Below are 25,544 nucleotides of genomic sequence, written 5' to 3'. Positions count from 1 at the left end.
TGGAAAACTCGTAACGTGTGAGGAAGCCTTCTGCCTCCAAAATACCTCTCCCACAAGCCTCCCCTGTCACTGCCTTTTCCCTGAATTCCTGAGTAGTCAGGAGACATGGTGAGCTCTGGAGGGTAACCCCACGTCCTAGACAGTTTACTTCAACATTTACTACGTTTAGGACTGACTCCTTCACCCTAAACTGGCATTGGGTCTGGAAGTCTTGCTTGAGGAGGACATGCTTTTTCACACCCATAATTTTTGTTTTGGTTTGGTTTGGTTTTTTGTTTTGTTTTTTTCCCACCTATAATTTTTTTTTTTTTTTTTTTGATTTGCTACAAAACAACTTCATAGCAACAGCAAGGGAAGTCATTGTATGAAGAATGAGAACAAGGCCACGATCCCACCCTATTAATGTGTCAAGTGGGTTCATTTTCCCTGACCTTTTCCTTTGGGGGCATGCCTTCTTCATGCGATGTGAATGACAAGTAGCTTCTAGAAGGTTTGAGTACCTGTAGCTATTGGTGGTAGTTCAAAGATAGACAAAGGCAGACATTAGAATGGTAGAGACAGATCTTAATCAGTAAGATACTATTGCAACAGGGAAAGGAGGTGAGCGTGAACTGAACTCAGCTTCCATTTGTACGGAGGTGACCTGACCAGGCGTTTTAAAGGGAGTATGAAAAGTAGGATGGCAGTAAGTGGGGACTCATTACTCACGGGGCGCCTGGGTGGCTCAGTCGTTAAGCAGCCGACTCTTGGCTTCGGCTCAGGTTATGATCTCAGGGTCGTGGGATCGAGCTTCCTAGTTGGGCTCTGCGCTCAGCGGGGAGTCCGCTTGAAGATTCTCTCCCTCTGCCCCTCTCCCCGCCCCTCAGTACCCCCTCTCTAAAAAATAATAATTTAAAAAAATGGGAAGTGGGGGAAGGAAGGTTGGTCCATATGAAACCCATCTGGACTTATTAACTGGTCCCTATCAAGGTTAGCCCTTATCTCTCACACAGACTGGGAGACAGGGGCCCTATCTTTAAGTGCTGACTGGAACAGGCAGTAAATGCTTTTCGAAGCCTTGAGTTTTCTCATGCAGGCACTTTAAGGGGGACTAGGTTCATCTTAGGGATGAGGCCTTGAGCTGTTAGAAACTATGTTGGTGTTTGTTCACTGTGGTGCCTAAATGGGGTGTCTCTCTTGATCGGATGGGGGCCCCCAAGTGTGGGGTGACAATCGAGTGGAAGCTGGTGGTGCAGGCAGTGAAAGGATTCACCTGAGGCACAGCAAAGGAGATAGAAGTTTATCGAATACCCTACAAGGGAGCTCTGGGCAGGACAGCAGAAGAGAGGCTGCCTGCCATGAGGCAGTGGGTGGGGGCCGTTTTTAAATCGGGGAGGATGGGGGGTATGGCGACCAATGGAATTCTCCCTTTTTTGGTAACTGTGCCTGGTTGTAAGTAGCCCATTGGTCAGTGAGGGCCTATGGGTACTTCCGGGTGGGTCACCTGAGGGGCCCGCCTGGATTCAGCCAGGGGGTGGCTGTGGGCCTTTCTGCATTCCATTGCTCAAGCCTGTTGCCTAAAAGCAGCCTCCACATTCACTTCTTTATAGACCAAGGTGGAGGCCTAAGCAAGAAGAGGGCTCAGAAGAGCCTGGCTAGAATTTGGTCAAGGGGGAAACCTCTGTTAGCAGACCATGCGGCTTCAGTGGGGTATAACATTGATCCCAAGCCCACAAGACAGAGCAATTGAGTTATTCATTGACTGTTGCTCTGAGAGTACTTTATATGTATTCTGGATAAAAGGCCTTTGTCAGGTGATTTGCGGTATTTTCTCCTGGTTTGTGTCTGTTGGGACAGGCAATTCACTACGGGCCATGTGTGTCCCTGCATAGTCTTGCTGGGCGAGGCTCTAACCACCATTTACCCTGACCATTTCTCACGCTGAGGGGCACGCTGTCATACCCCCAACAAAGAGCAGGCCCACTTCTGGTTGTTATAAAAGCAGCGAGTCCCCCGAGCTCAGTGTCTTCCCTGTAACACAGTCCGTGGTCTATATAGGCACCCATGACGGGCCCTTTGCATCGCCCCCGTGGGCCCTGGGCGCGTAGGGACTGGCCCAAGCATCATACAGACACTCTGGCTACTACTTTTACGGTGAATAATGAAGCGCCTTGTCTCAGATTCTGCAGCCTGTGTCTTCTGCCGGCATCCACGGAACAAGAACAGGCTAAGCTGATAGTGTGTAGGTAGGATAAAATCTCAGAGCCCGCACAGTGCTTGATAGTTCTGGTGATGAGGATGAGAAGCTGATGGAGGTAGGGATTTCTGGACAAGAGGACGAGGGTCCCCACAAGCCAGGTTAGGGTGTGTGAGAAACCTTCCTGGGATCCAGGAGGGAACACTCTTGCCCAAATGGTGGGCAAGTGAGGAGTAAGGGTGCCCCACTGTCCTTCCTATTAATGAACGTTAGAGGCCAAGTGCTGGGACTGAAAGAAGCCACCTGTTGACACCTGAGTTCTTTTCCTCTCTTTTTTTCCTAGTAGCTACCATCCCAAAAGAAGGTTATCCACACATGCAGGCTATTTACCTTGTAGGCAGTCGTGACCCTCTACCACCTACTTTTTTTTTTAAGATTTTATTTATTTATTTGACACAGAGACAGAGAGAGGGCACAAGCAGGGGGACAAGCAGAGTCCCCGCTGAGCCTGGAGCCCTACTTGGGGCTCGATCCCTAGACCCTGGGATCATGACCTGAGCAGAAGGCAGATGCTTCACCGACTGAGCCACCCAGGCACCCCGCCCCCTACCACCTACTTTTCCTGGGACGTAGTATCCATTTCAGAAGTCACCATTCTCCAGGGCATTTTCAGTTATCACACAATTTCTCCCAGGCTCCATCACAAGATTCCTCCACTGGGCACCGTAGCTCTCCCCCGCCGCCTGCATTTTTATTGGAATACAACTGATGTACAACACTGTATGAGTTTCAGGTGGACAGCATAAAGGTTTGACTTACATATATTGTGAAACAATGACCACAATACGTTTAGTTAACATCTGTCATCTCATGTAGATACAATAAAAAGAAATGGGGAAAAAATGTTTTCCTTGTGATGAGAGAACCCTTAGTGTTAGCGAGCCCTCTTGCTCAACTATAGACCCCAACAGTTACAATCAGAAATAGTCAAGACCACTTAACTCATGCTCAAACTAAAACCCATTGTGCTTATTTCTTATTGCATTTTCTTGAGGCATTGACAATGACCAGAACATTCCAACTGCCACACCAGAAAAGCCCTGATAGTAATGGGATGCCTAGAATACCACACCCAACAGGCCCCCTTCGGTGCCCATGATCATGGGTTGAACACGTACCGACCCCCAGATGCCAGCACCTGAAATAAATTTCTCCCTTTCTCTTTCCCAAACCCTCATCTCTTGAGTTATTGGCTTCTCCTGCGATGAATTTATCTGAGTTTATTGGGCAACAATGTTGGCGAACTCAGCCAGGAGCTGTGCTCTCGATGTGCCCAGCCTCGTCAGGATTCCCCGGTCCAGAGCAGTTGGCCCCGCAGCATGCACACCAGGGCTCACCTGTTCATTTTTCCAGTTAGTGGCTCTGACATATCGGTGAGTAACATTAGGATTTACTCTCTTAACAGCTTCCCTATGAGTTACACACCAGTGTTAGCTGTAGTCCTCATGCTGTATATTACATCCCTAGTACTTATTTGTCTTGTAACTGGAAATTTGTCCCTTTTGACCACCTTCCTCCAATCTCCCCTGCCACCACCCCTGCTTCTGGTAACTACAAGTGTGATCTCTTTCCCTAAGTTGGGGACCTTAGTTCTTGATCCCTCTCCTCTGGGTGGGCAGAGCAAGGGATGTTATCATGACAGTGGGACAGCAAGCCATGGAGCCCAAGTTAGAAGGGAATAGGACGATGGTGGCTGATTCAAGGGGTCACCAAAGCTGAAATACACAGTGTCAGAACGAGGGTGCACAGCTTTAGGTAACGAAAACCGTCAGAAGTTCATCTGTTGAGCCCAAATGGGCAGCCACTCAGAATTGAAAGTGATGAACAGCTTTGCTTACTGGTACAGACCTCTCCCTGCCTTCCACACCCCCAGATGGCTGCCTCCTCCTTTACCAGGATTTCAGCCGCTTTAAAAAGGAGTATGGGGGGGGAACTTGCAGGGAGAGGGACTCAAACTCTTAGGATTGTTGGCAACCAACATCCAAGTCACCATCCCACCTGGTCGTCTGGCAGCAGAGGGCGCTGGTCACAGAGACAGCCCAGGGCTTGAGGTGTCCTGGCTAGAGCAGTGGCCTGTGAGGAGGCACATGGGGAGGAGGCAGATGGGCAGGTACCTCCTGGGGCTAGGAGATGAAGGAGAAAAAGCCTCCAGCCCTTTCCCTCAAGCCGGCCTCCTCCAGTCCTGTCCCCTCCCCCTTCCCTCCTCCCAGCCAGAAAGGCCCAGAGCCGCTGTGCACTCCTTGGTCCATATTCCCATAGGGAACACAAAGAGCCTGAATCCAATTGATAGGGTCTGCGGGGCGCCTGGGCGGCTCAGTCGGTTGAGCGTCCGCCTTCGGCTCAGGTCATGATCCCGGGGTCCTGGGATCAAGCCCCACATTGGGCTCCCTGCTCCTCAGAACTACTATGAACCAGCAGGACTCAGCTGCTCTCAGAAGTCTGCCCAACCCGCCCCTTGATGAAACTTATCATATTTTTACTGACTCCAGGACTGTTGCCGATGGCCTAGCCATTTAATCTGCCTCTTGAAAGAGTACAGGCTGGTAGATTAAAGACACCCTCTCTTGGGGCACCTGGCTGGCTCAGTTGGAAGAGCATGTGACTCTGGATCTCGGGGTCATGAGTTTGAGCCCCATGTTGGGTGTAGAGATTACTAAAAAAAACCAAAAAGACACCTCTCTTTGGGGTCACAAACTGTGCAAACCAACTATGGACACTTATGGAACTGTCGGGGTCACTCACAGAGATGCCCACAGTAAAGGTCCGTTCTCCAGTGAGACCAACCAAAATCAAGCTGCTGATTAAGCCTTCACTACTGAGATTGCCATCGGACGTGGCAACACATCTTTGTGCCCAGGGACTGGGCACAAAGCATAGGACCCTATGTTTCTGATGCAGAAACCAGACTTGTGACTCTTGCAACAAAGGAGGCCACATTGCATGGGCCATTGACCCTGCTCGCTCCTGACAGGTTGACTACATCAGACCTCGGACTGTAGCTCCCAGGGCTACAGATGGTCTCATCACTTTTTTTTCTAAGATTTTATTTATTTATTTGTCAGAAAGAGTAGAGCGCGAGCACAAGCTGGGGGAAGGGTAGAGGGAGAAGCAGGCTCCCAAGGAGCAGGGAGCCCAATGCGGGGCTCAATCCCAGGACCCTGGGATCATGACCTGAGCCGAAGGCAGACGCTTAACCGACTGAGCCACCCAGGCGTACCAATGTCTCATCACTTTTGATACGTTTTCAGGTGACGTGTTGCTGTTGTAGTCTGATCAGCTGACTCCCAGCTCTCCAACCCACTTGCAGCCTGACAAATGGTGCACCTTTTTTTCCTCAAGCGTCACCCAGTAATGGGCCAATAGTCAAAAGTATGTGATGCACATTCCGCACTGCATTAGGATCTGATGTTGATGAGCACCAGGACGATGTCTGACTCCACATCCTCTGGGTCCACACACCTTAATGGGCAATTTGGTCACTGAATGCAGCTGTCCCCAGCAAGGGATCTCTTGGCAATGATTAGGGTGAAAGCAGCAGGGGGTGATTGAAGACAAGACGAAGTTATGGGTATTGGGATGGGACATACTGATTATGTGGCCGATTATGTGAAAAGTGCCAACTCTAGTACCTTGAGAGAGAATTCCTGTAGACCTCCAAAGGTGCAAGGATAGGGGGGCAACGAACACTGCTTTTGACCCCGAGATCCGGCATTGCCACCCAAGTCACACAGCAGCTGCTGAGTTCGTAGTCCCCTTCCTCGTGCTATGAAAACACTGTCACCAATGACATGCTGGTCTGAGATTATTTTATCATTCCTGACGCCATGACTGGCAGCTCCTGAAAAGGAACATGATGCGGTGCAGCGTTGTTTCCATCTTATGTCAAGTCATAGGCTTTTCTGACACTCGAGTGGCCTTGGGTTTTGCCATGTATGGATTAAAGCTGCAAATACTTGGTGAACCAAACCCATGGAATGATGACAACAAATCCTGAACTGTGCCTCTTTGGGCTCTATGTTTGTACGTGGGGGCGGGTGGGCCATGGATTATCTCTCCACTGGGGATAGGGACTGCTTTTTGGCCCATCTCTTGTCCCTTATAATTATTGACAAAGACACTGAAGATCATCAGGATAGCTAAGCTCCCTTATGTGTGATGGATACTAGTCTGGCCTTAGACTATATCCTTACAGTCTAAAAGAAGAGCTAGCAGTCCCCTGGGACTTTTCTAGAGTTGGGTGAGACCAGGACTCTGGGAGGCAAGGAGGAGGTCGCTCCTGCCAAGCGGTCTCATCCTGCAGCTTGGAGTTCTGTTGAAAATCCTTTATGAGACAAATTAAGCAGATTCGATCCCAGACGCTGTTGGTCTGATTAATCAGGGTGGCATGCTGATATAAAACTTCAAATTTGGCTAAGAATGTGATGGGCTAAAGGGTGCCGTGTTGGGAGAGGCAATCCACCGTGGGCCGTGAGTGCTTTCACACATTTTTTGCCTGGCATGCCAAGACTGGAAGACCCTGACTGCTCTTTGCCTGGCCATTTCTCAGGATTGTTTTTGCATCACGGCCTTGAGGGATGAGGTGATGTCTTCCCCTACACAGAGAGGGCTTGTTTCCACTTGCTCTAAAACCAGTGAATTCCCCAAGCTTGCTGTTCCTCTCCTATAATGTAGCCCACTGCACGTGCCAACACCCATGATAGGTCCACTGCATCACCTCCGTGGAACTTAGGGAGCACGGAGAACCAGCATGAGCCCTCCTCAGATCCTCTGGCTGTTGCTTTGCCAGGAGTAACAAGGTCATTTTCTCACACTCAGGAATCTCGTGTCTTTGCCAATATCCACGAAGCAGTAACAAGTTAAACTTTCAGCTGATAAGTAGGGTAAAATCTCAGATTCTGTACAATTCCTGACAATACCTAGTCTTTTCAATTCCTTACCAGTGACCTCTAAAGAGCACAAGTTTTTAATTTTGATAAAGGCCAATCTATCAATTGTTTCTTTTGTGGATCGTAGTTTTATGTCACAGATAAAAATTCTTTGCCCAATACCAGGTCACACACAGCTTTTCCTGTGCTTGCCTCTAAGAATTTTTACAGTTTGGGGGCACCTGGGTGGCTCAGTCAGTTGAGCGTCTGACTCTTGGTTTTGGCTCAGGTCATGATCTCAGGGTCGTGAGATGGAGCCCCGCATCGGCCTCCGCACTCAGCACAAAGACTGCTTGTTCCTCTCCCTCTGCTCCTCCCCTGTCCTCACTCTTTCTCTCTCTCTCTCAAATAAACACATAAATAAAATATTTAAAAAACTAAATAATTTATAGCAGCAATGTCCACAATAGCCAAACTATGGGAAGAGCCCAGATGTCCATCAACAGATGAATGGATAAAGAAGAGGTATACGCACAATGGAATATTACTCAGCCATCAAAAAAATGAAATCTTACCGTTTGCAACGACATGGTTGGAACTAGAGGGTATTATGCTAAGCAAAATAAGTCAATCAGAGAAAGACAATTATATGATTTCACTCATACGTGGAATTTAAGAAACAAAACAGAGGATCATAGGGGAGGGAAAAATAAAGTAAGACAAAATCAGAGAGAGAGACAAACCATAAGAGACTCTTAACTCTAGGAAACAAACCGAGAGTTGCTGGAGGGAGGTGGTGGGGGGAGGGGGATAATTGGGTCATAGGCATCAAGGAGAGCACTTGATGAAATGAGCACCGGGTGTTACATGCAACTAATGAATCACTAAACTCTACTTCTGAAACGATCAAAAAAAAGTAAAAATAAATAAATAAAATCTTTAAAAAAGAATTTTTACAGTTTATGTTTTACATTTAGATTTATAATCCAGTTTGGATGAATTTTTTAATAAGGTGTCATTTTGAGGTCAAGGTGTAATTTTTCTTTTTCTTTTTTTGCCTATTGACGTTCAGTTATTTCAACATGTTTGCTAAAAGGCTATCCTTTCTCCATCAAATTGCTTCTTCGTCTTTGTAACATATTGGTTAGCCATGTGTGTGTAGGTCGATTTCTGGACTGTATTTTGTTCCATTGATATGTGTGTTTATCTCTTCTTCAATACCACACTGTTACATTATAGTATGATAATTTACAAAATAAAACAGATAAAATACAAACATAAGACTTGATCCTATTTCTGCTACAGAATGTGTTTCCTGCAGCGTGGAAGGAGAGTATAATTCATATTCCATACTGTATGATATTGTCATACTGCATCATACTGCATACCTATAAACCAGTGAGCTCATGAAATATTAAATACCTAGATGGTTGGGTTATAAGTGCTTTATATTATGCAGAAACCTTTGGTGTTTTTGTGACATTTGGAAAAACTGGTTTGGATGAGATGGTAAGCATTATTATTTTTCCCATTTAAATTAAGAAAAGATAGAGTTCTGCTATCCAAAACTGTGGCCTCCAACATGTTTTCAGTAATAGTTTAGACTCAAATAATGATGAGTGCATATACAATCTTTTTCCACACTTAAAATTCTAAATAACAACAATGATAGCAATAATAATGATGGGGTTCAGGGGCGCCTGGCTGGCTCAGCTGCTACAGCGTGCAACTCTTGACCTTGGGGTTGTGGGTTCAAGCCCCACGCTGGGTGTAAGGATGACTTTTTTTAAAAAAAAAAGATGGGGTTCAGGGCAGTCTGCCCCAAAATATGCCACTTTGGCATATTGATTATTTTGAACTAAAGTTACTTAAGAGGGGGGAGGCAGAGGGAGGGAAAGAATAAAGTTACTTAAGAAACAGCCAGTGCAAGGACACTCTGACCCTCCTCTGAAAACAGGAAATCAGTCTCCCATGTGGAAGGTCCCCTCCCTGTACCAGGAAGATAGAAGGCATCCTTATCACCAGAAGCAGGGAATTCAGAGCCAAGAAGGCTTTATAAACAAACCCTGTCACTTCGCCAATTTATTACCCTAAGCCCAAGCTTCTTTGTCTCATCAATTCCTCACAAATTTATTGTTTCTTCGTTTAAAGGTATAAAAGCTGCCTCCTTGGTCACTTCCTTGAGTCTTGTGTTTTTAGGAACCCATGTATGTATGAAATTGAATTTGTTTTTCTCCTGTTAATCTGTCTTATGTCAATTTAATTATTAGATTAGGCAATGAATCTAGAAGGGAAGAAGGGAAAACTTTTCCTCTCCCATAATATCATGCTCCCACTTAACATAGTACAACTATTCCCTGTACAAAAGAAATCACTCCCGACTTCTTCCCAACAGGGGATGCCCAATGTCTTGTGAATTATCACATCCAGCTCTAAATTCAAGATTGTTGAGGGGCACCTGGCTGGCTCAGTCAGTAGAGCATGTGATTCTTGATCTTGGGGGTCCTGAGTTCAAGCCCCACGTTGGGTGTGGAGCTTACTTAAAAAAAGAAAATTTAAAAAAGATTGTGGTTCAATGTTCATTTTTCTTTAAGTTTGTCACAATCATGTACTGATATTCTGTAATTTGTGCACTAAATTGTGAAGTTCAACTACCATCAACATACCCTATATAAGGGACAGGGCGAAGAGAATATGTTGACATACCCACAACACACACACACACACACACACACACACACACCCCAAAATAAGGAAAAAAGAAAATAGGAGTAGCTACTTCCATTTTGTTTCTGAAACTAGTTACAAGGCCATAGTTGGTATTTATAACTTTTCTTCTACTACCCCTTCTGTTTCTCTTGCCCTCAGCCAGTTTCTCGGCTACCAAGTTCTCTTTGCCTGGCGGACCAAGGTAAAGCTCCATCTCTGAGAGATGTGAGCCCTTTGTAGTGCTGCCTGGATGATGTTGCTGTAATCTTTCATTAACTTTGACCACTGAACACCGCAGGATTAGGAGGGGGGCTCCGAGTCTCGGGCTTAATCCTCCCTGCCTGCATGAAGAGCAACCAAACATCCCTTGATGATCAGGATCAATCACACCAATCAAACTCCCATCTTTCCTGTTGGTCCAGTGACATGTGGAGCTTAGATACTAAATAGCTCAACTGCAGTCTCAACATCCATTCATTTCCATGGAGTCATGGTCATTTCTCCTGGTAGACTGATCCTCAGACCTCTAAGTCCACAAAGGCTAAAATCAAGGCAACAGGAAGAAACTACTTGCAAATGGATGTTGAACAGGCAACCCACTGTTTCAGATGATAAAAAATAAGATATGACCAGGGTAAGGTATGACCTGTGTGAATTCTGTTGAGCTCTTTCTTGCCTTCTTTTGCTGTAAAATGAGTTCCGTGGTGAGAAGCAGCGTTGAATGGGATATCATGATCGCAAGCATGCCCATGAAAGCGGTATCAGCTGAGATACTGTGGGCAGGGAAGGCGAATCCACACTGCAGTCCCCTCCACGATGGAAGGGGCCCGATGTCATCACCCTGCCCCCAGATGGCTAGTTGGAGCCTCCTCCCACCGCAAGAAAATGATATATATTGGGGCTGTGGTATTGGCCTCTGCTATCGGCAGGTTGGAATTGGACACTAACTGTTCTGATGGCTAGATCAGCTTCGGTGAGGGGAAGTCCCTGTGACTGAGCCTCCGTCCCTGCAACTTTGTACATGGGCCCCCGAGCAAGCTTCAGAATGGTTGGGGGAAAAGGCTGACATTCTTAATGCAAGTCATCTTGTTCACATGATTATTGAGTCTTCATCCCAGTTGATGAACTCTGTTGGGCATTTATATGGAACACAAATGTGTTTATACCCTGTGGCCATCCCTAGAGGGCCAACCACATATTACTTTTCCCAAACCTTCTTGTCACCAATACTATAAATTTTGTTCTTTCCAAGTCCCTGAACATCAAACAGTGTAGAGCCATTACCTTAGGCCATTTCTCCTTCCAAGCAAAGTGAACAACCAGATATACCACTTGAAACGATGTTCTCAGGGAAGGATGATAGGGGATGGTCCCAGGGTCCTGGGATGGAGCCCGGCATCCGCATCGGCATCGGCATCGGGCTCCCTGCTCAGTGGGGGGCCCGCTTCTGCCCCTCCCCCCCTGCTCACGCTCTCTCTCTGTTTTAAATAAATAAATAAATTCTTAAAAAAAAAAAAGAAACTATGTTCTCAGGGAAGATTTTGGGCTGTCTGTGCGGGGCTGTGATGTCACGGCTGTATGCTTCTGGCTACGGCCTGTCTGTCATGCGAGCTGGACTTATATAGCTTTGGTTTTTGTTGTTGTTGTTTTTGTTTTTTTAAGATTTTATTTATTTATTTGACAGAGAGATAGAGAGAGAGCACAAATAGGCAGAGAGGCAGACAGAGGGAAAGGGAGAAGCAGGCTCCCCGCTGAGCAGGGAACCCAACGCGGGGCTCGATCCCAGGACCCTGGGACCATGACCTGAGCTGAAGGCAGACGCTTAACGACTGAGTCACCCAGGCGCCCCTGGACTTACATAGCTTTGAATCATCTCTTCAAACAACTGGTGTGATAGTTAATTTTCTGTGTTAACTTGACCGGGCTGAGGGAGGCCAAACAGCTAGTAAAACATCATTCTGGGTTTGTCTATGAGGGTGTTTCTGGAAGGGATTAGCATTTGATTTGTGACTAAAGGATCACCCCTCACCGATGGAGGCTAGCAGCTGCCAATCCTTCGAGGGCCTGAATGGAACAGTACGGCGGAGAGAGGGAAAATTCACCCTTCTTGAGCTCAGGTGTCTGTCTTTTCCTGCCCTCAAACACTGGATAAAGTTCCTGGTTCTCAGGCCTTTGGACTCGGACTAAATTCCACCACCAACTTTCCTGGTTCTCCAGCTTCCAGACAGTAGATTGTGGAACTTCCTGGCCTCCATAACTTTGTGTGTGAGACGATCCCTATAATAAATCTCCTCTCATATATCTACATGTATCCTATTGGTTCTATTTCATGAGAGAACCCTAAGACAACTGGTTAGGGAGAGGTCCCTGGATTAGTCTGCGAGGGCTGCCATAACTATGTATCACAGACGAGGTGGTTTAAAAAGCAGAAATTTATTTTCTCAGAGTTCTGGAAGCTGAGAAATCAGACTTAAGATATCTGCAGAGTCGGTTTCTTCCAAAGGCCTCTTTCCGTGCATCTTCACACAATCTTCCCTCTGGGCCTATCTGTGTCCTAATCTCCTCTTCTTATAAGAACACCAGTCCTGTTGGATTAGGGTTTACCTCAGTGACCTCAATTCACCTTAATTACCTGCCTAAAGGCCTTATCTCCAAATACAGTCACATTCTGTGATACTTGACATTGGGACTTCAACATACGAATAGCAGGGACACAAGGCAGTCCATTCCAATCCCCATGAAACCACAACTGTGGGCGGAGAAAGGGAAGGCAGTATGCCAGACAAAGTCACCCCAGGAGAGTAAACCGCTGCTCATGGACCTTACCTGTCTCTCCATAACCTGCTGAAGGCCAAGTTGTATATATCACATCTATTTCAAGATCCCCCTGTACTCTTCACTAGCCAAACAGGTACGTCAAACAGGGAGGTGATAGGGCTTACTACCCTGGAAGTTTTCGTCTTGATGGTGGCCCTAATTTCTGGGAGCCCTCCATGCCTGTAGTACTGGTTTGGGTTTGCTCTTCTGAGAGTAGAGCATAGCTTTTAAGAGCATGGACTCTGGAGCTAGTTTGTGGTTTCGATTCTGGTTCCACCAATTACTAATGACCTTGGGCAAGTTGCTTAAACATCCAATGTCTTAATTTCCTTTTCTGTAAAAGATGTACAATGATAGTGTCTACTTTGCAGTGCTGTTGGGTTTTTTCTGTAGTGTTGTTTTGAGGCATCATGTGTTAATGTATGCAAAGTGCTTGGAAGAGTATCTAAGAGAAAATAAGTGCTGTATATGTTTGCTGTTCCTGCTGCCATTGGAAGGGGAAGGAAGTTCCAGTCTTCCCTCTGGCCCTTCCTAACAGAAAAATTCTCACTCCATAGGTCAGGGAGCCAGTTGGGGTGTTTGGCCAGTTGCTGGTTCTATCTATTACAACTGAAAACCCAGGAACTAGGGAAATTACTACAGAGTGAGTTTGTATACCCACTGGGCCCACCATCCATTGGATTTAAGCCAAAACTCCATTTCTCATTTGACCTTCCCTGGCCCTTGCTCTGACTGTGGGCAACAGTGTTGCTCTGAGCCCCCAGGCTTAGTGTCAGCCCAGAGCCATTGTCCAAAAATCCCTGGACAGTGTGGATTTTTATTTCTCCTCTGAACAGTTACCTTGGGAAATCACTGCAGGTCCTTTTGGGGGATGGCTAGGAAGGTTGACAGGACATAATTATCGTGTTACCATAGCAGCCTTCTTCATGGTCCTTGGTCTCCACTTCATCCTGGAGACTCTGGGGATATGACCTGAGAGGCTGTGACATTATCATGGTGACTCAACTTTCTGTTTGCCAGAATTCTTTTCTTTTTTTAAAAGATTTTATTAATTTATTTGAGAGAGAGCGTGTGTGAGCTGGAGGCAGGGCGGGGGGCAGAGGGAGAGAGAGAAACCCAAGCAGACTCCCCGCTGAGCAGGGAGCCTGACCACTCAAGGCTCGATCCCAGGATCCTGAGATCAAGACTTGAGCTGAAATCAAGAGTCAGACACTTAACCCACTGAGCCATCCAGGCGGTCCCTGTTTGCCAAAATTCTTTTCATGAAATGGGTCATGCTTCTATTTCAGTCCTAGGGCCCCCATGATCTAGTAATCACCACCAAAGATCACTGTTGACCAACCCACTTTGATTGCCACTCTCCCCAGTAGCTCTCTTCTGGGGCATGGTTATCAGCTAGCTTTTGCTGTGAAACAAACCCCTCAAAGCTCAGAGGCTTAAAACAACAGCCATTTATTTAATTAACAGTTGTTGGCCTTTGGCAGCTTGGGCTGGGCCATCCTGCTTGTGTCAGCTGGACTCTCACGTGTCTGTGGGCAGCTGCTGCTGGTGACCTGGGTGACAGGACCTCTAGGAGTGGCCTGGCCATCAGCTGGGGCTACAGGGATGATTGGGGCATAAGTCTCATCTGCTTTGTTCACACGCGGGCAGCGGGCTTCCAAGACTAGCAAGAGTACAGGCCCCAATGCATAAGCACCTTCCCTGCTCGAGGCTGCACTATTTTTGCCAATGTCCTATTGACCAAAGCAAGTCATACGGCAGATTCAAGAGAAAAGAAACAGACCACCTCTTCATGAGAAGATCTGCAAAGTCCACGCAAAGTTCAGGATTCAGGGAGGGGAAACATTTGTCACTACAAATGTCATTCTACCACAGGCACCAATTCCATCCCCCCCCCACCCAGAGCCCTCTCCCTTTCAAGCACATCACCCAGTTTCTTTAGAGAAACACTGTCCATTTTCATCCGGGAGATAACTAGGTGGGGTTTGGGGGGCGATGGTGGAAATGCACTTTATTGAGCCATTTGTCAAATAGATTTTATTTTATTTTTTTAAAGACTTTGTCTATTTGAGAGAGAGTGTGTGGGGGTGGGGGGCGTGGAGGAGCAGAGGGAGAGGGACAAGCAGACTCCGTGCTAAGTGCGGAGCCCGATGTGGGACTCGATCTCATGACCCTGAGATCATGACCTGAGCTGAAACCAACGCTTAACCGACTGAGTCACCCAGGCACCCCTCAAGTAGATTTTAAATAACCAGCTCCTTTGATGCCATCCTCCCACTTCCACTCTCCGTACCTGGAGAGTCGGGGTGCTTCCTCCACGAAACCGGCTTTTGCTCCTGCCCCATCCATGCTTTGCCTGAGATTTGCTGGTCCCGAATGATTTTCAGATGGAGCCCATCTGCATTCATTCAGTGAATTTCTCAAACTCTTGATCCTTTATCCTCACCCCTTCCACTAATTTTATGAATGAATTTACTCTGCACTGCTAATTGTTTCTATTTGATTTGGAAAGGTAAACACCTGTGTTCCATTCAGTGTCTCCTACTACAAAAGCCTCTGATTAAATTTAAATCTATTATCTCTAGACCAATATAGCAGTTTAAAAAATGTATTCCTCCCATATGTATTAAGAGTGGGTGATAGCAGATAGAAGAATTAAGGTATATGCACTCTATCATGGGAAAGAAGAGCCAGGAGACTTGTACAATTTCCTAAAGACAATAATTTTGGCCTATTGCTGTTTATAGTCAATGTGTGATGTGAGGGAGGAGGCATTTCCTTTGCTTAATGCGTCACTGTAGGCTATTTTGTCTACTTTGGTTTCTCCCAAGGCCATGGTTGAGATTTTATCATTTTCGGGCTACTTATGCTGTTCTGCCCGCCTCAGGCAAAAATTGGAATATAAAAATAAGCAAAGGGGCCAGGACCTGGGCAGCCTGAAGGGCAGGGAGATAGGGGAGGAGAGGAGAAACCTGCCTAACTATCTCCTTCCTCGCTGTCACCACTGCCCCTGGGGGCTCCAGGACCCGTTAGCCTGTGTGTTCATCGTTACAACCTTTTTACTGGGGAATTGGAAATACTGATTAAAATTAAGACAGCAGGGGGGAGGCGACGTGGCCCCAGGGAGCAGCTGATCTGATTGTGGCACCATTAGAAGCTGGGTTGATCCAGAGACAGACAGATGGCTGAAAATGGCAGAAAAGAAAAAATAAAATGGACAACCACTATTATTATTAGCTCATCTCTTAAGAGTTGTGAAGTTGCAACTGCCCTAGAAAATCGAAGCCACAAGATTCGGTATTCAGATTCCGTGGAAAATGGATCAATTATATTTTCTCTTTCTGGACTTGCATTTTTATTGATGGATGCTAAAGAATGCTTTATATCAGCTGAAGAAATATTTCTAGCCAAAATTGAGAAGTTTATTAATATTCACCAAAAGAGTTTTTTGGTTCTGTCTGCTGCCCTCCATGGGCCTGAGGAATGGAAACTGATGTTCAGGATTCAGCAGAGATTCCTGGGTAGTAATTTACGGATACTTCCAGTACACAACACAGTAAATGCTATTAATCTTATGTGCACTATAGCTAAGACTGCCTCCAAACCATACACAGACAGCATTTGCTATAGAATGATAACAACTGAGGCTTACATCATTGAGCAAAGTCCTGTTTGGAAGACACTTCAAAAGTTAAAACTGAGTAGTGATTCATTTAATCCAAATTAGAGTATCAATTACAAAAGTTCTTTTGGAAGAATGTTAATTACCAGTTAAATTATAATGTTCAAACATATATTTAAAGATTTTTTAAAAATTTAAAATAATAAAATGTATATGATCAAAAATGAAAAAAAAAAAATTAAGACAGCAGGGGCGCCTGGGTGGCTCAGTTGGTTAAGCGCCCCACTCTTGATTTCAGCTCAGGTCTTGATCTCAGGGTGGTGAGTTCAAGCCCCGTGTTGGGCTCCCCACTGGGCATAGAGTCTAGTTTTTAAAAAAATTAAGACTGCAAAACTTTGAGACAGTAACTCCTTTCATACAAACGTGCAAAGATATATGTACATATAACGTCTAACCTTGCTAGTAATCACAATATGCAAATTAAAACAGTGGGATATCCTTTGAGCTATCAGAATGTCAAGGATTTAAAAGAAAATCAATGCCCATTATTAGGAAAGTTGAAAGTGTTCTTGGATACATTAGTACAAGCTGTGTGGAAGGCAGTTCTAACATGTACCAAAATCCATAAACAGATGAAATCCTTTTTATTTTAAGATTTTAGTTTTAAATAATCTCTACACCCAACGTGGGGCTCAAACTCACAACCCCGAGATCAAGAGTTGCATGGTCTACCGACTGAGTGAGCCAGGCACCCCAGATGAAAGCCTTCTGATTCCAGAATTCCACCTCTCAGAATGTATCCCAGGGAAACATCAGAGAAGCCTACAAAGATATGCACGCAAAGATATTAATCTCTACATTGGGGCCCCTGGGTGGCTTAGTCCTCAAGAGTCTGCCTTCGGCTCAGGTCATGATCCCAGGGTCCTGGGATCGAGCCCCACATCGGGCTCCCTGCTCAGCGGGAAGCCTGCTTCTTCCTCTCCCACTCCCCCTGCTTGTGTTCCCTCTCTCGCTGTGTCTCTCTCAAATAAATAAATAAAATCTTGGGGCGCCTGGGTGGCTCAGTCGTTAAGCGCCTGCCTTCGGCTCAGGTCATGATCCCAGCGTCCTGGGATCGAGCCCCGCATCGGGCTCCCTGCTCTGCGGGAAGCCTGCTTCTCCCTCTTCCACTCCCCCTGCTTGTGTTCCCTCTCTCGCTGTGTCTCTCTCTGTTGAAAAATAAATAAAATCTTAAAAAAAAATCTCTACATTGTTTATGCTCGTGAAAAATTTGAAACCATCCAAATATCCATCGGTTAATTATTGGCCATCCATAAGGAATAATACGTAGCCCATAAGGTATCAACATGGAAAGATATGCAAGATATATTGTTTAAAAGCAACGGTCAGGGCGCCTGGGTGGCTCAGTTGGTTAAGCATCTGCCTTAAGCTCAGGTCATGATCTCAGGTCTGGGATTGGGCTGGCCCCATCAGGCTCTCTGCTCAGTGAGGAGTCCGCTTCTCCCTCTCCCTCTGCCTGCAGCTCACCCGGCTTGTGCGCGCTCTCTCTCTGTCAAATAAATAAATAAAAATCGTTCATAAAAAAGCGGGGGCGCGCCTGGGTGGCTCAGTCAGTTAAACGTCTGCCTTTGGCTCAGGTCATGATCTCGGGGTCCTGAGATGGAGCCCCGAGTAGAGTCGGGCTCCCTGCTCAGCGGGCAGTCTGCTTCTCCCTCTCACTCTCCCCCTGTGCTCTCTCTTTCTCTCTCAAATAAATAAATAAAATCTTAAAAAAAAAAAAAAAAAAGAGCAATTGTCAGGGGCGCCTGGTTGGCTCAGTCGGTTAAGTGGCCAGTTCTGGGTTTCAGCTGGGGTCATGATCTCGGGGTCATGGGATCAAGCCCTGTGTGGGGTTCTGCTTGTCTCTCTCCCTCTGCTCCTCCCCCTGCTCACTCGCTCGCTCTCTCTAAAATAAATAAAATCCAACCAATAATACATTTTATGTTAATTAATTGAATTTAAATTAAAAAAATGGAAAAAATAAAAATTAAATTAAATAAATAAAATCTAAAAAGAAAAGCAATTGTCAGGGCAGTATGTCTATGATTCCATTTTTTGTTTTGTGACTTGTGTGTGATATATGTATATATGCCTTATTAATATATGTAAATAATTGATAAAAACATATACCAATCTGTTAATAGTCTTTCAAAATAATATTGAAATATTAAGAAATTTAGAAAAGTTGCTCAGCTTCACTGATAATTAAAATGAATGCAAATTAGAGGAGTAATGAGTCGTAATTATTGCCTTTCATATTGGTGAAAAAATTCCAAGATTAACACTCAATGTTGTATTCAGCCCTAGTCTCAAAACTTTTTTGATCAACCACATGTATTAAAAAGTAAAACTTTTTTTACCTCAAACACTAAATATGTTTATATGGTTTTTTTTTATAAATAAAAACGGGATTATATTCCTCATTCTTTTCTGCCACTTGAAAATTCATGCCTACAGCGATGTTCTCTGCAATAATGTTTGGCATAAGAAAAACTGCAAACATTCAGAATGTTCATCAATAGAGGACTGGTTAAATAAATGATTGAACACCAACATACATGTTAGGGTAGTGATCAGTCGTCCAAGAGAGTGAGGTAGTTATATATTATTGACACGGTAAGAGCACTGTATGAACATACCAAGTCTGAAAGTATACACAGAAAACAGAATGGTAGTTCGTGGCGGGGGCGGGGTGAGGAATGTGAAACTAAGCAGGGAATCTGCTTCCCATTGTTCTAATTGTTTGTGCTGTTGAAAATGTCTAACAACTTGTCTGTATAACTTTTCCCATTAGAAGAATACTAAAGATGTAAAACCAAATTTCCAAAGCCGCTTGAATCATTAAAGCAGAAGGCACACATTTTACAGTTGAGAACATGAATAGGTTTTGTGTGTTCGTACCAGCTCACAGTTGAGGACTGGAAAAATTCCTAAAGGGATTTGAGGCAACAGGAAATGGGTTCACACTTCTAAGCTATTCAAGATCATGTTTATGAAAGAACTCTTCCTACGTTTTGTGCAAGTTTCTTTCTGGTTCCGTTAAAATTTAAAACATTAAAAAAGAAGAAGAAGAAGGACCACCGGGAGGAGGAAGCTGGGTCTCCCGGGAAAGCCACGTGCCCCTCCCCCCCCCCCCTCGGGTCCCCGCCCCCCCGTCCCCCCGTCCCCCTCCCTTCCCGGTCCAGGGGCTCGCGATCTCCGGCGCCCCGCCCACCCCGAGGCAGCTCGGTCTGGCGGCCCCCGCGGAGCACCAGCGATCGCAGATCGCCGCGGCCGGGAAGGAGGGCGTTCGCGGTGCAGCGCGGCGGGCATCGGAGGCCGCCCAGTGGGCCCCCCGCGCCGATTGCCCTCTGCGCGCATCTCTCGGTCCGTCGATCGGTGGGTCGGCGCGGCCGGCTGGAAGCGCTGAGCTCCCGGCACCGTGTGGGAGGCGACACCAGACCGATGGCGGCGGCGGCGACGGCGGCGGCCCTGTCGGCCCTGGGGGTGCGGCTGTCGCGCTCGGCGGCGGCCCGCGGCTCGTACGGCGCCTTCTGCAAGGGGCTCACGCGCACGCTGATCACCTTCTTCGACCTGGCCTGGCGGCTGCGCACGAACTTCCCCTACTTCTACGTGGTGGCCTCGGTGATCCTCAACGTCCGCCTGCAGGTACATATTTAGAGCAAGTAACTTTGTGGCGTTCGGGGGTCCCCGAAGGATGGCTGGCTTCCACCCCGCGGCTCCCCCGCTCTAGAGCACAGCGGCCAGTAGGCTCGCGCGCGCAGACTCGCCCGGCTGCCTTTCCACGGCCTTCTCTTTCCATGTACATGGGCGGCTAGAAAACCTCATTTGCGGAAAGCCTACTGTATAACCAAAAAAGCCGAAGATAGAGTGAAAGGGTGATTCTCTAGGAAATAGTTCAAGGAACAGCAAAGAACTTTAAACTCCGAAGATCCTCAGAAATACTTGAGACGTTCTTGCAGCCGTGAAACACACAACAGCCCGAACGGGAGGGAGCGGCGGTGGTCTCAGGATGCCCGAAGGGGGAAAACCAGAGGAGAGGTTACTAACGACCCAGACGTAAACTAACTGCACAACGACGGTCCAATTGGGCAAGGAAATCTTCCAAGTTAGAGTAAGATGCGAACAGGCTTCCAACAGAATATGGACTGAATTCCAAGCCATTCGCTGGATTGCGTTGGAAGCTGGGGGAAATTAACAACAGGATCTGGAAGGCATACACGGCCTCATCCCCAAAGCCAAGTCAGTGGCGAACAGAAACACTACGGCGCAAAACAAACATTTCAAACTGGACAAGGAAAGCAGGCTTCGAACAGGAAGCTGCCTCAGACCGGGCCGGGTTTGAACAGCTGCCAGGAGTGGGAGAAAGGGAATCAGCTCGAACACCGATCGGCACGTGCAGCGCTCGGAGAGGAGACCGACCAGTCATCCCGTGCAGCTCGGCTCTTCAGCGAACCTTATTTTCAATAATCATTCCGATGGAAAAAGAAGTTACGGTTTTCCGTTCTTAGACGAAATCTGTCAGCTAAGCAGGGAAGACTTCATTCGTGACGGGGCTAGAACCGGATGGGAAGGTTAGCCGCTTGGACAGTGCGCAGTCCGGGCAACAAGTGGGCAGGCAGAGAGGAGGAAATGCAGCGGTGGCGTTATTCTCGGGAAGCAGAAAGTCCAGATTCTGGCTCTAGTTGAAAGAATAAAGCAAGTTTAGGGATCGTATTATTAAAGCGAACAAGGTAGCCACCGGGGGATTTAAAAATAGTGATTCAGCCATAGTGAGGGGGGAGGGGGGTGCTGGGACAGCGGGAAGTCAAAATTCCTTATGTTATCAAGTCAAAAAAGTAGTAATAAAAGCATATTCTTAAGGAAGAAAGGAGCTAACCACTAGACAGACAGGTGTAAACGTTTTTGCCTCTGGCTTAGTTTCCTAAGTTGAGCAGGATGGGCAGGGATTTACTACTTTTCATTATATGCCTTTTTTTTCACTATTGGATTTTTTTGAAAACTATGTATGTATTGCTTTCATTAAAAAGTAAAACTTAGTAAAAACTGAATTGACTGCAATTAGAAGGACATTTGGGGGAGGGGGAGCTGGGGATGGGCACAGAAGGCCAGGGAGATTGCACCTTCCTTTCGGCGTACCCTAAAATGGTCCTGAATGATCCCACCATATAGGATTGCCTTGCTTTCCATGCAAACCTTAGACCCCAAGGAAAAGCTTTAAAAATAAAAATGGCCAGTCATCTTCAGGTAGCCCAGAGCTTCCTCACTCTCTGAAACTGCATGAGCAAATTCCTGCGGCGATGTAGTTAAGGTTAAAAAAAAAAAAGATTTATTTTATAAAATACTTGCAATTTTTCAAAACTGTTTTCCAGGTTTATCGAGGCATAAGCGACATGAAACCTCGTGTAAATGTAAGCTGCCCAGTGTGTTGGTTTGATACACTTCTACACTACAATGTGATTGCCCCCAGCCTAAGCTGACCTCTTGGTCACGTCACATAATTACTGTTTTTTTGTGGTGAAAACATTCAAGATTCCTCTCTTAGCAACTTTCAAGTATATGATAGAATATTAACTATGATCACAGTGCTGTGTCTTAAATCCCTAAAGTTTATTTGTCTTCTAACTGGGAGTTTGTACTCTTGGACCAACATCTCCTCACTGCCCCCAGCCCCCTGGTAACGACCATCCTACTGTTTCTGTGGGTTTGGCTTTTTTCCATTCCACGTATAAGTGAGATCAGACAGAACGTTGATGGACACTTCGACGAGTGCCTCAAGATGTTTAGACGAGGTGCTTACATTTTACTATTGGTCGTAATAGCAAGCTGGTGGAATAAATTAAATGTCCCACATTAGTGTAGGGGCGCAGGGCAGGCCGCCCCAAGATGGCTGCTTTAGTATGACTGTTACTTTGAGCCAAAAGCAGTCAGAACCCAGCAGATGCCAGGAAAGCTCTTTACCTCCCCCTCAACTGCCTGTCTGTACTAGGAAGAAAGCTTGAAACAGATCCCCCCCCCTTTTTTAAAGATTTTATTAATTTGAGAGAATGAGAGAGAGTATGAGCCAGGGGAGGGGCGGAGGCAGAGGGAGAAGCAGACTCCCCACTGAGCAGGGAGCCCCCTACTCAGGGCTCCATCCCAGGACCCTGAGATCATGACCTGAGCGGAAGGCAGACGCTTCAGCTTCACCGACTGAGCCACCCAGGCGCCCCAGAGATTCCTCTTTACCTAAAAAATGTATCTGCATACCAAGGCGACCTTTGTTTTCCAAACATCTCCTCTCCCTTTCCTGCTAACGGTCTTTCTCCCCTTTTATTTTCAGACCCTACCCCTCTCTTTAGCTCCTATAAGCCTCATGTTGCCTCACTGTTTCTGCAATCTCCTGTCTGTGGATACCCCATAGGTCCGCTATTAAATTTGATTTTCTGTTAATCTATCTCATGTCAATTTGAGTCTTATTCCGGCAAGAAGGACCTTGAAGGGCAGAGGAACTTCCTCCCCAACAGTAGGAGCTTGGTTTATTTATTTATTTATCTATTTATTTAAGATTTTATTTATTTATTTGACAGAGAGAGACACAGCGAGAGAGGGAACACAAGCGGGGGAGTGGGAGAGGGAGAAGCAGGCTTCCCGCTGAGCAAGGAGCCCGATGCGGGGCTCGATCCCAGAGCCCTGAGATATGACCTGAGCCGAAGGCAGACGCTTAACGACTGAGCCACCCAGGCGCCCCAGTAGGAGCTTGGTTTAATAAAAATAAAGTATAACTATATAATGGAGTACTGTGTAGCCATTAAAAATAAGGAATTCTATTTTATCAAAGTGGAATGAATCTAATAGATGGGAAGTCACCTCACAAATGGCTTGTGATTGAGCCAGAGGGACACACACACACACAGATGTATACATGTACATACATTTGTACACTCCACTTAGTGATAGGGTATGAGGATACTTGGAAACAGGGCGCCCGGATGGCTCCGTTGGTTTGGCGTCTGCTTTCGGCTCAGGTCATGATCCCCAGGTCCTGGGATCCAGCCCCACATCGGGCTCCCTGCTCAGCTCTCCCCTCCCTCTGCTCTCTCCTTGTGCTCTCTCTCCCTCTCTGTCTCTCTCAAATAAATAAATGGAATCTTTAAAAAAAAAAAGAATACTTGGAAACATTATTGCACCCTTAGGATAAGCCATGGGATGTTCTAAGTACTTCATATACATCATCTCATTTAATCCTGGCAACAACCCAGAGATAGGGGCTGTTATTACCCACAGTTTTCAGGACAGGAGACAAGCACAGAGGAGTATAGTGGCAGACTGATGAAATACTTTGAACAATATCATTCTTACTAATATGAGGCCTTCATTGTGATGATTAGTTTTTTGGGTTTTTTTTAAAGATTTTATTTGACAGAGAGACAGCGAGAGAGGGAACACAAGCAGGGAGAGTGGGAGAGGGAGAAGGAGGCTCCCCGTGGAACAGGGAGCCGGATGCAGGGCTCGATCCCAGGACTCTGGGATCATGACCTGAGCTGAAGGCAGACGCTTAACGACTGAGCCACCCAGGCACCCCTGATGATTAGTTTTTAATCGTGTTTTTATTGCTTAAATTGTGAGACCTTTACATTTTTGGTGTAAGATTCACTATCCAGTGGGTGCCACAGATGCTGGAATTTGGGGAAAGCTGAGCTGGGCCCTCCATTCCTGGAAGCCCCTGGAAGCCTTACTGGGGCCACACAACTGAAGGTCAGATGGAGCTCAGCCACTTACAGAGGATTTGAATTCTAACCAAGGAAACTCATTTTAATGAAATATTAAAAGCATTCTTTATAGCAAACACTCAGATAAAAGCAAATTGGTTTTAATGTGGAAATTGTAACTAATTAAACACCACTTTCTTCTCAGAAAACACATCTTCTTGCCCATGAACAAAGATCAAATGCACACATTTCTAAACAGTTACAGTTTAAAAGTTTTAACATGCAAAGAGCACAAGGCTTTTGGTTTTGTCTTTCACTTTTCAAATCATACCGCAGGGATAATTTCTCTCACCCCACAGCCAAAAAAAAAACCCCAAAACAAAAAAACAACCCAAAACACAAAAGACAGCCAGTGTAACTACAGCATCCTCAGATTGATTAACCTGTTCTCTTCCATGCTCATCTGCCCTTCGAGAGCTGAATATCTCCGGCAACTTTTACATTGACTTATTGTAGTTAGATAAAGTTCTCTTGAGCATGGCTAACACTATCTTCTATTGATCTAAATAGAAGATATCCTTTAACTCACACTCTCCTATGCAGTCCTCGGGAAGGAGCTCCTCTCGTCCATGCTAAATATTTTCTACCTTGACTCTATCATTTCCCCCTTCCAGGGCCTGTCCTGACACCACCAAACGTCTGATGTTACAGACGCAAATGCAGATTCCAGACCCTGGACTTCCTACGCCTGGGCTTTCTGTTGTGACCCCTGACTCCCTTCCTTGGACATGGTTCTGTGACTGCCTTCAGACTCAGACTGGTTCTGGTCACCTGAATGACTACCAGCATTGACACCTTTCTCCAGCAACGCAAAGGGATTCTCTAGACTCCTTGTCCCCAGGGTAGGGGTGGAGGTGGTGGGAGACTTGTAAACATTGTCTTTCAAGACATGACTTACCAGAAGCCCCCCTTTGGGTGTTTTTACTGCAAATCTGAGAGCTTCACTTCAAATCCTTCCTGAAAACGGCTTGAGGACCTGGAGGTCAGCTTCATAAGCCAAATTTTGTTGAACCAAAGAATCTGAATGATGCTGGGCAAGGCAACCAAAGTCTTCAAAGGTGGAAGCTCCAGGACAAGCGAGGATATCCAATATTCCGGGGCTTTACTGGATGCTAATGTCTTTCCATCACCTGTATTTCTACCCCAAATACTGCTGTGGCCTGGAGTAGGGAATCCTGGTGATTTTCGGCAGTTCCCCAAAGGTGGGGATGTTAAGTAGATAGAAAAGAAATGTAGGGAGCAATAGCCTTGTACTCCTTAAATTCCTAGCACGTACAAACACCCTTCTTCCATTCATAGGATTCTAAAAATGCTCCCTCCTGGCATAACTTAATTACTCGACATACAACCAAGAACTATGCATACAAACATTCCTAGCTATCCTAGTTGGGGGTGCAGTGTTGGGGCCTCTGTTTATAGTTCAAGTTCTCCTGCTGATGACCCTTATTTCGCTAGCTCTGCCATTATCCCAACTTGATATTGACATTCTGCAATACCGTGACCTA

At 46.1% G+C, this 25,544-nt stretch overlaps 2 protein-coding genes across 2 annotated transcripts; both read left to right on the top strand.

Annotated features, from left to right (window-relative positions):
• Positions 1-15,766: 15,766 nt before the first annotated feature.
• On the top strand, positions 15,767-16,354 carry LOC116647079 (uncharacterized protein C1orf146). The gene has a single exon (XM_032428194.1). It carries the CDS (start codon positions 15,809-15,811, stop codon positions 16,352-16,354), a length of 546 nt encoding a protein of 181 aa, XP_032284085.1. The 5' UTR covers positions 15,767-15,808.
• A 3,211-nt stretch (positions 16,355-19,565) lies between these two features.
• Positions 19,566-21,254, top strand: LOC116647166 (small integral membrane protein 10-like protein 2A). Its single transcript, XM_032428337.1, has one exon. It carries the CDS (start codon positions 19,733-19,735, stop codon positions 19,946-19,948), a length of 216 nt encoding a protein of 71 aa, XP_032284228.1. The 5' UTR covers positions 19,566-19,732; the 3' UTR covers positions 19,949-21,254.
• The last annotated feature ends 4,290 nt before the right edge of the window (positions 21,255-25,544 follow it).

This window comes from Phoca vitulina, unplaced genomic scaffold, assembly GCF_004348235.1.
Source record: "Phoca vitulina isolate PV1807 unplaced genomic scaffold, GSC_HSeal_1.0 scaffold39, whole genome shotgun sequence".
NCBI lineage: Eukaryota > Metazoa > Chordata > Mammalia > Carnivora > Phocidae > Phoca > Phoca vitulina.
Note: the sequence above shows the minus strand (reverse complement) of the source record. Positions and strands in the feature narration are given on the sequence as shown.

Coding starts and splice junctions, on each gene's coding strand:
- LOC116647079 (XM_032428194.1), top strand. CDS start 15,809: ATGGCTGAAAATGGCAGAAAAGAAAAAATAAAATGGACAACCACTATT.
- LOC116647166 (XM_032428337.1), top strand. CDS start 19,733: ATGGCGGCGGCGGCGACGGCGGCGGCCCTGTCGGCCCTGGGGGTGCGG.